General features: G+C 50.7%; 1 protein-coding gene across 3 annotated transcripts; it reads left to right on the plus strand.

Annotated features, from left to right (window-relative positions):
• Positions 1 to 2,382: 2,382 nt before the first annotated feature.
• Nlrp6 (NLR family pyrin domain containing 6) lies at positions 2,383 to 9,938 on the plus strand. 3 transcript variants are annotated; one of them, XM_021215855.1, is made up of 8 exons: positions 2,383 to 2,516; positions 3,069 to 3,338; positions 3,575 to 3,610; positions 3,827 to 5,579; positions 6,555 to 6,647; positions 8,140 to 8,310; positions 8,385 to 8,552; positions 9,154 to 9,938. In XM_021215855.1, exons 1-8 carry the CDS (start codon positions 2,492 to 2,494, stop codon positions 9,245 to 9,247), a joined length of 2,610 nt encoding a protein of 869 aa, XP_021071514.1. In that variant the 5' UTR covers positions 2,383 to 2,491; the 3' UTR covers positions 9,248 to 9,938. The 3 variants fall into 3 exon arrangements, with proteins under 3 accessions (XP_021071514.1, XP_021071506.1, XP_021071498.1); XM_021215847.1 differs by having other exon boundaries at positions 2,488 to 2,516; positions 3,064 to 3,338; XM_021215839.1 differs by having other exon boundaries at positions 2,501 to 3,338.

Consider the following 9,938-nt stretch of genomic DNA (forward strand, 5'->3'; position numbering starts at 1 on the left):
AGGAGGAGGAGGAGGAGGAGGAGGAGGAGGAGGAGGAGGAAGAGGAGGAGAATGGCACATTTTGATAAATTTATAGACAGAGAGTTGCTCAGATTGCTCCCTGAATAGTCTTTAATTCATGGAATCAATTGTGATTAACTCTCTCCAGTTCTAATACTAATAACTTATATCTTACCTCCTTTTTCTTCCTCTGTTTGGCTAGGATTTTATGATATCCCCAAAGAACCAGCTTGATTTTTATTAATTTCTTACTGTCAGTTTCATTGATTTCTGTTCTGATTTTTATTATTTTCTTTTTTCCCCTAATGACTTTGAACTTAATTTGCCTTTGCTCTTCTAGTTTCTTTTTTAAAACCATTACTATGTTATGTGTATGGCCATATATGTATGTCTGTGCCTGGTGCCCACGGAGATCCGGAGAAGGTCAGCAGGTTCCCCTGGAACTGTCTTTCCACAGCTGTTATCAGCAATCCTAATGGGACACAAAGTTCAGAGGGTTCCTCTAAAGCAGATGAGTTGTCCAGCCACCACCTTGGGGTCCCAAGTCCCAGACAGCCTGTGGCAGATGCCCAAGAGCCAAAGCGGTGCTGGTCTTCAGTCTCAGGCCCTGCAGTCTCAGTCTCTCTGACAACAGGAAAGAATGTCGGAATGACAATGGTAAGGGCAGATGAAGGTGACATAGAATTAGAACTGAGTCAGGTTTAGAAACCCAGCGTTATCTGCAAACCAGAAAACACAGCTTCCAAGGGACAGTGTGGGAAAGCCACCTAGCAAATGTCACCATGACACTTCATATCTTGTGGGTTATCATGCCTTTAAAAAAAAGTGGGTTCTGGGGATTGAAACTCTGTTCCTCAAGCTTATGCGAGACTTACAATGAACCTGCTGTACTGGCTGCACCATCTCCCCAGACCTTATACTTCAAACCACTTAATATGAATACTGTAAGTGTTTCTTCTTCTTCTTCTTCTTCTTCTTCTTCTTCTTCTTCTTCTTCTTCTTCTTCTTCTTCTTCTTCTTCTTCTTCTTCTTCATTTATCTTGTGTGTGTGTGTTCTTTGCTTACATGTATGTCTGTGCACCATGTGCATTCCTGGTGTCTGCAGAGGCCAGAACAGGGTGTCAGATCTCCTGGAACTGGACTTACAGATAGTTTTGCACACCTTGCTGGTGCTAGGAATTGAACCTGGGTCTCCTGGAAGAACAGTCGGTTTTTATAACTGCTGAGCCATTTCTCCAACCGCCTGTGAGTGAGTGTTTTACTTCACAGAACAAGAAATAGAAGCATAGAGGTTAACAAGCTGTACCAGGTCACACAGCTGTTGAGTAGTGTACTCGAGACCAGCTTGGCTTCATATTCCTTCCCTTCTTCCTTTTTATTTAGACGTGTGTTTTACACACACACACACACACACACACACACACACACACCTGTATGGGAGTTGGATAGCCTGAAGCTGAAGTCATAGGTGGTTGATAGCTACTGAATGTGGGATCAGGAAACCCGAGTCAGTCTCTTCCTGAGAGACAGACTACCCTAAGTGCTATCTATCTCTCCAGCCTCCCTCTGTCACCTTGAAACATTTGATATTTGAGGGCAAGGTGGCGTGCATTCCACAGATTGGGTGTGGAGGTCAGAGGACAACTTGGTGGAGCTGGTTCTCTTCCCACTTTTATGTGGGTTCCAGAGATTGAACTCAAGTTGTCAGGCAAGCCCCTTTTACCCTATAAGCCATCTCACTGGCCCTGGCCTCACATTTTCTACCTTCAGTAATGATGACAAGGAGACAAAGCAGACTTGTTTTCCAGAATTTATAAAAATAAATAAACATATCCATGCCTGTGTGAACTGTGTCTCCATGGACTTTATTTAGTCTACAACAAACAGTCACTTAAATATAACATTAACTTAGCCATGTGGAGGTATACACACATGCCTTTACACATGTCCGTGCCAGCCACACAGTGGAACTCAGTATCCCTGTAGTCACTTGCAGGTCCTAGGGTCAGAAACATCAAATCTCTGCCCTAGAGCTGAGTGTGGGAGGACTAATTGACTGCAGTGCCGAGGACCTGTTTCCCTTTCTCTAGCCACCCTTATCCCTGCCCACAGGCACCTGCCCCCTTGATTTTCACACCCTGTGTGCAAAATTTAAGGCACCTTAAGGCCATTTCTGAAGACCTGGTTGTGAGTCAGCTACGTAAACTGAATCACTTCACAGCTGCATAGGACGCCACACCCAGGAGGAGGAGTATTGATAGAAGAAAATAGAAGAAAACCAAAGGTCGCTAGTCCAGCACATATATGATGTTACAATCCCTGCTTAACTGGGGAGCCTCTTGACTCTGTCAGCAAGAGTCCAGCTGAGCTAGAACGAACAAGACTGAGAAACACCCCCACTCCCAGGATGAGACCAGTTTAGCCCAGGAAGGATCACCTCTGCTCCCAGCTTCTGCATCTGAGAGTTAGATCCTGAGATAAGACTCCATGGATGCCGCTGGAGCCTCCTGCTCCAGGTGAGTGTGGTTTCCCGAGAGAACTTTCCAGTTAAGTGGGCTCACCTCTAGAACCGGTCTTGTGCTGGAATTCCAAGCCCTTCTTCTGTGCCCACCCTGAAATCCAGGGCATTTATGCGTCTGCTCCCCACAGGGGACTCAGACTCAGTCCCTGGTGTAGGTGGTCCAAAAAAGACACACCAAAATGTGCTGTGTATGAGCTTGGAGCAGAGAATTCAGGAAACCTACCAGGCAGGGCCTGGCCTGTATGAGGGGAGCCGAGCTGGAGCCCTATCAGAGGATGTGACAGACCCATGTAGGGACACTAACTGACTTTATCTGGTGTGCCCAGTTAAGAAAGACGCAGGAAGACTAGCCATGGAGTGATCCACTTCACCACAGTTAGTAATTTGAGGTGAAGTCTTGGAACATCCCAGTGGGTCTCTACAGTGTATTGTCCTGGGTCTCCATGTGGAGAATGTGCGATGTGTGACCCGGGGTGCTTTGGAGTTTCAGGGACAGGTCCTATTCAGGTCGCATCAGTGATGATAACCCTTCTCATCACCAGCTCAGCGGATGCGGTGGCAAGGGAACTACTTATGGCTGCACTGCAGGAGCTGACCCAGGAGCAGCTGAAGCGTTTTCGCCACAAGCTACGGGATGCGCCCCTGGATGGCCGCAGCATCCCGTGGGGGCGACTGGAGCGCTCAGATGCTTTGGACCTTGTCGACAAGCTCATTGAGTTCTATGAGCCAGTACCAGCTGTGGAAATGACCCGGCAGGTCCTGAAGAGGTCGGATATTCGAGATGTGGCCTTGAAACTCAAGGAGCAGCAGCTGCAGAGTAAGCTGGGCAGAGTAGGATGGGGCCGAATCTGGTGGCTGGGCCTTAATCCTCCCTGCTCTCCTTGGGAAGATCAACTTTGTCCACTCTACCACTTCCTGTGACTCCCCTTCCCGGAAATTAGCCCAAAATTTCATGCCCGGGGGGTGGGGGGCGGGTAGTTCCAGAAGCTCCCATGGAAATGCCTTGCCCCATCCCTCATGCTCAGAGAGCCTCACGTCGGGTTTGCCTTCCAGAATTCGGCCCCTCCTCGGTGCTTCTCTTCGTGTCAGGTATGTTCGGTCGGGCACACAAGTGAAAGGTACTATTGGGCTCCTCATAGAGCCCAAGTTTCCTGGACGCTGCTTGGGGATTCTTGGGTGTGAGATGGCTGGAGGAGGAAGCTATAGCACACTAGAGGAAAGGGAGCCCAGATTTAGACAGGCAGAGCGTTGGTTCCATAGTGGCAGCAAGCCCATCCCTGTCTTCTGCGATCTTACGCCTTCCAGAGTTCAAGAAGAAGTACCGCGAGCACGTGCTACGACAGCATGCTAAGGTGAAGGAGAGGAATGCCCGCTCTGTGAAGATCAACAAGCGCTTCACCAAGCTGCTCATCGCTCCGGGGACCGGCGCTGTGGAGAACGAGCTGCTGGGGCCGTCTGGGGAGCCGGAGCCCGAACGCGCTCGGCGCTCGGACACGCACACTTTTAATCGGCTCTTCCGGGGAAATGAGGAGGAGGGATCGCACCCGCTGACCGTGGTGCTGCAGGGCCCGGCGGGCATCGGCAAAACCATGGCCGCCAAGAAAATCCTCTACGACTGGGCAGCAGGTAAGCTATACCACAGCCAGGTGGACTTTGCCTTCTTCATTCCGTGCGGCGAGCTGCTGGAACGACCGGGTACGCGCAGCTTGGCGGACCTGGTGCTGGATCAGTGCCCGGACCGCTCTTGGCCGGTGCGGCGGATACTGGCGCAACCCAGTCGCCTACTGTTCATCCTGGACGGTGTAGATGAGCTGCCTACTTTAGCATCCTCAGAGGCCACTCCCTGCAAAGACCCTTTCGAGGCTACGAGTGGCTTGAGAGTGCTGAGCGGGCTGCTGAGCCAGGAGCTGTTACCATCAGCTCGCTTGCTGGTGACTACACGCAATGCCACTACCGGGAGGCTGCAGGGCAGATTGTGCTCGCCACAGTGCGCTGAAATACGTGGCTTCTCAGACAAAGACAAGAAAAAGTATTTCTTCAAGTTCTTCCGGGATGAGAGGAAGGCAGAGCGCGCTTACCGCTTCGTAAAAGAGAACGAGACGCTGTTTGCACTGTGCTTTGTGCCCTTCGTGTGCTGGATCGTGTGCACAGTGCTGCAGCAGCAACTAGAGCTGGGCCGGGATCTCTCTCGTACCTCCAAAACCACTACTTCTGTGTACCTGCTCTTCATCACCAGCATGCTGAAGTCTGCAGGCACCAATGGACCCCGGGTTCAGGGAGAGTTGCGCACGCTGTGCCGCCTGGCCCGGGAGGGCATCCTGGATCATCATAAAGCACAATTCTCAGAAGAGGACCTGGAGAAATTGAAGCTTCGGGGTTCCCAAGTCCAGACAATATTTCTCAACAAGAAGGAGCTACCAGGAGTGCTAAAAAATGAGGTCACCTACCAGTTCATTGACCAGAGCTTCCAGGAGTTCTTGGCTGCATTGTCATACCTATTAGAAGCTGAGCGAACCCCGGGGACGCCCGCAGGCGGTGTGCAGAAGCTCCTGAACTCCAATGCAGAGCTGCATGGTCCTCTGGCACTGACCACCCGATTCCTCTTTGGCTTGCTAAATACAGAGGGGATTCGTGACATTGGAAACCATTTTGGCTGTGTGGTGCCAGATCATGTGAAAAAGGACACCCTGCAATGGGTACAAGGACAGAGCCACCCCAAGGGGCCACCAGGAGGGGCAAAAAAGAATGCTGAACTGGAGGACATCAAGGAAGCAGAGGAGGAGGAGGAAGAGGAGGAGGAAGAGGAGGATCTCAATTTTGGACTGGAACTCTTGTACTGCCTGTATGAGACACAGGAGGAGGATTTTGTTCGACAGGCTCTCAGCAGCCTTCCAGAGATGGTACTGGAGCGAGTTAGGTTGACCCGTATGGACCTTGAGGTTCTGAACTACTGCGTGCAGTGCTGCCCAGATGGTCAGACTCTGAGACTGGTGAGCTGTGGGCTGGTGGCAGCAAAGGAGAAGAAGAAGAAGAAGAGCCTGGTGAAGCGGCTGAAGGGGTGAGTCTAGAGTGTAAGGTTGTCCTCACCGGTGCTATTTGTGTGCACACACTGCCCATTAGGCTGGGAAGCAGTCCACACCTGATACCCCAAATGGCAGAGCGGACCTCAGGGCTGCTCTACCCATCCCTTGCAAAGCAGCTGTCTCTATTCCTCACCAAGTCATGACCTCACCTCATCATGACCACATTTTTAAAAATTATTTATTTATTTATTTATTTATTTATTTACTTATTTAATGTATATGAGTACACTGTTGCTGTCTTCAGACACACCAGAAGAGGGCATCAGATCCCATTACTGATGGTTGTGAGTCACCATGTAGTTGCTGGGAATTGAACTCAGGACCTCTGGAAAGAGCAGTCAATGCTCTTAACCGCTGAGCCATCTCTCCAGCCCACCATGACTACTTTTAATCATCCAGATCGAAGCAACCCTCCAAGCCCAGCCGATATAGTTCCCCGAAGCAGCTTAGCCCGCTCGCTGATGCACTTTCTCATACGTTCTGGAATATACCATGTCCTCTGTATGCTGAGCCTTGTACCTGCTGTTCCCTCCATCCCAACACTATTTGCTGTCTGTCTTCAAAGCCCACTCTGGCTCTACCGCTTGGGTCCACCTACTGGCCCCAAGGTACCTTCATTGACCACACTATCCCTGCCCATCCTCCACCTGATCCTAGGTTCCTACACCAACATGGGCATTTGCTTTCTATGAATTCAGCTCTACTCAATACTTGTCCCAAGGCTCACCTACTGTTGAAAGTATACACCAGGAGAACAACAGGACCTGGTCCTAGGGACCTGCAGTCCACACTTGGGTTTTTTTCAAATTTGTTGGGGAGGGGATGCAAGGGATGTGGGATAAATGATAGTTCTGGAACCTCAGGACCTTAGGTAGGAAGGATTGAGGCCTTTCTAGAAAGGCCCGGAAGGAGCCCTACAGACATCAACCTTGTTCTTTCTCTCCCTACAGCTCTCAAAGCACCAAGAAAAAACCCCCAGCCTCCTTGCTGCGTCCACTCTGTGAGACAATGATTACCCCACAATGTCATCTGAGTGTTCTGATGTGAGTCACTGTGCTCCAGCATGGAGGGGATTTATACCGGGGTGGCCTGTACAGAGACAGAATTTGCCTTCCAGGGAAGGCTAAGGACGTAGGCCGACCTGGGTTCCACCACTATTAGGGGCTGCCAGGGAAGGACTGGTGTTAGACCTCATGGGAGTCAGAGTACAGCACAGCCTTTGGGGATGGACAGAGAAAGCAGCAGTGGTTTTCTTCTGAAGGAAGCTGCCAAGTGCTGATGGACACTGTCTGGCCATCCCTCTGCAGGAAAGTGTTCAGGGAGGTCAGCAGCTGGTGCACCCTGCCTCTCTGTGCCTTTCAGCAAGTCAGTCTGCCCATGTGTTGGTTTCCTCCGTTTAAGATACCCAGCTGATCCGAGCTCAGAGGACTGCTCTAAGATCTACTAAGGCTTCACGGGTAGAGTTCTTAGGAAATGCTAGATTTTCTATTTCTGTTAGCTATCACCAGTGAGCAGAGAGTAAGGAGAGTTATAGGAACCGATAGAGGCAGGCCATGGTGAAGCAGATAGTCAGGCATACATCAATAGAGGATGAGGAGGAAAGCTGGCTTTGTGGGAGTCAGGGTCCAGCAACATGAAAATGAAATGAAAGGAGCCAAAAAGACAGTCACATTTGGCCCAGGAATTCTACCAGAAAACTAAGTACACAGAGGAGCTCACATCATGATTTGTAATAGGAAAAAAATAAATAAATCAGAAACAGCAGAGCAGTTCAGCCACTGGGGATGACTGCTCAGCTAATGGGGATGACTGCTCAGCCACTGGGGATGACTGCTCAGCTATTGGGGATGACTGCTCAGCTATTGGGGATGATTGCTTAGCCACTGAGGATGACTACTCAGGTATTGGGGATGACTGCTCAGGTATTGGGGATGACTGCTCAGCCATTGGGGATGACTGCTCAGCTATTGGGGATGACTGCTCAGCCATTGGGAATGACAGCTCAGCCACTGGGGATGACTGCTCAGCTATTGGGGATGACTGCTCAGCCACTGGGGATGACTGCTCAGTCATTGGGGATGACTGCTCAGCTATTGGGGATGACTGCTCAGCTATTGGGGATGACTGCTCAGCTATTGGGGATGACTGCTTAGCCACTGAGGATGACTGCTCAGGTATTGGGGATGACTGCTCAGCTATTGGGAATGACTGCTCAGCTATTGGGGATGACTGCTTAGCCACTGGGGATGACAGCTCAGCCACTGGGGATGACTGCTTAGCCACTGGGGATGACTGCTTAGCTATTGGGGATGACTGCTCAGCTATTGGGGATGACTGCTTAGCCACTGGGGATGACAGCTCAGCCACTGGGGATGACAGCTCAGCCACTGAGAACGATAGCCCATCCAAACCAAATTATAAAGAACTGTAGGTTTCTTGACTGAACATCAGGCTACCAGAGAATAGGTAGTTTGTTCCACTGGAGGTAGAGAAGTGACCAGTCTTGCAACCAATCTACATGCTTCTTGCCCACAGCTTGTCACACTGCAAACTCCCTGATGCAGTTTGTCGAGACCTTTCTGAGGCCCTGAAGGTAGCTCCTGCCCTAAGGGAGCTGGGCCTCCTCCAGAGTCAGCTCACTGACACAGGCCTACGTTTACTGTGCCAAGGCCTGGCTTGGCCCAAGTGCCAGGTGAAGACACTCAGGTGAGGCCTGGTTTTGAAGGGGTGGGGTGGGGAACCATACCTCCAGCAACCCCTGAGGTCAGCTCTCCCCACAGGATGCAGCTGCCTGGCCTCCAAGAGGTGATCAATTACTTGGTCATCGTGCTCCAGCAGAGCACAGCTCTGACCACTCTGGACCTCAGTGGCTGTCAGCTGCCTGGAGTCATGGTGGAACCTCTGTGTTCAGCCCTGAAGCACCCTAAATGCTGCCTAAAGACCCTCAGGTAAAGGCAGGGGAGGCATGGTAGTGAGGACGTAGCCTGTGGACCCTAGAAGGGAGTAGGTGCTTAGGAGTCCTTTCTCAGTGAGACCTCAAACATGATCAACTCATACAAATCTGGGTGCACAGCCTATGAAGACTTACCTTCTGCAGGCCTATCCAAAGTTCTGGGTTTCAAACAAATATCCCTCAGCTGTGGGGATAGTCTGAACCCTCTCCTATATTCCCTCAAAGAATAGGTTGGGTTTTTTTGTTTTGTTTTGGTTTGGTTTTTGGTTTTTGGTTTTTCCAGACAGACTTTCTCTGTATAGCCCTGGCTGTCCTGGAACTTACTCTGTAGACCATGCTGACCTCGAACTCAGAAATCCACCTGCCTCTGCCTCCCAAGTGCTAGGATTAAAGGCATGCGCCACCACTGCCCTGCAAGCCTCCACTTTTAATAGATTCCAACAGACTGCCTCCTGGTACTTGCTAAATCCTAATCAGGCAGCTCCAGCCACGCCACTCTCACCTCAAGCCCTGGGTTCTTCCCCCCGCCCACACAGCTGATTGACCTTTGCCCCTGATCGACCCTTGTCCCTTCTGTCTTACGCATGTGACTGCAGTCTGACCTCTGTGGAGCTGAGTGAGAACTCACTGAGGGAACTTCAAGGTGTGAAGACATCAAAGCCAGACCTGTCCATCATATATTCAAAATAAGGCACACCTCCCCGGCCTCTGAAGGGTTGAGGCAGTGTCTTCTGAGGCCCCGGAGTCCAGAACGCGATGGAAGATGCTGTAGCCAAAGTCCCTCTGAATATGACCTCCCCATTCAAAAGCAAGAAGATGCCAGCTTCTCCCTCCAGGCAAGTCTTTCAAGCCAAGAAGCCACAGAAGGGCAAGCAAAAGACCCAGGTAGATATAGGCCCTTGATAGCTCCTGGAGAGGCCTGGCATGGGCCCTGCCTTGGACACTCTGCGGTTGGTCTTCCCTCAGTCCCACAGCCAGCAATGCCTTCCGTTCTGGGCCTACCATTCTGTCCCTGACGATAATCCCAACAGTAATAGAAGCATTCAGCAACTGAGCGTGTTGTTGAACGATGTCACTCATGTGTGATCTGGCCCCCAGCTGTCATATGGGTGAACGAACATAGGTTCCCAGAGTTCTGGCCTCTGTAGGCAAAAGATAGATGGATCACCATTGCCGTCTGGAATTTTGGGTGTCGGCTTTTGGAAGGATGCCATCCCTGAAGCCTTAGGCCTTTAAGCCAGGAGGGATCCACTTGCTGCCTGAGAGATACAGGAAAGGAGCCAGAAGCGTGACAGCTTCCACTGATGGTGGGAGCTGGCACAACACAGGGAATCTCTCCCAATATAATAAATTTTCTTTTGGATTCCCTTTTGTTGATCTC

Source organism: Mus pahari, chromosome 1 (assembly GCF_900095145.1).
Source record: "Mus pahari chromosome 1, PAHARI_EIJ_v1.1, whole genome shotgun sequence".
Taxonomy (NCBI): domain Eukaryota; kingdom Metazoa; phylum Chordata; class Mammalia; order Rodentia; family Muridae; genus Mus; species Mus pahari.

What these genes read in the sequence shown, in the direction of transcription:
- Nlrp6 (XM_021215839.1), top strand. Translation starts at nt 2,981, where the DNA reads ATGTGTGACCCGGGGTGCTTTGGAGTTTCAGGGACAGGTCCTATTCAG. An exon ending in CAAGGAGCAGCAGCTGCAGA is followed by an intron (nt 3,339 to 3,574) that starts GTAAGCTGGGCA and finishes TTTGCCTTCCAG; the next exon opens with AATTCGGCCCCTCCTCGGTG. An exon ending in GGTGCTTCTCTTCGTGTCAG is followed by an intron (nt 3,611 to 3,826) that starts GTATGTTCGGTC and finishes TACGCCTTCCAG; the next exon opens with AGTTCAAGAAGAAGTACCGC.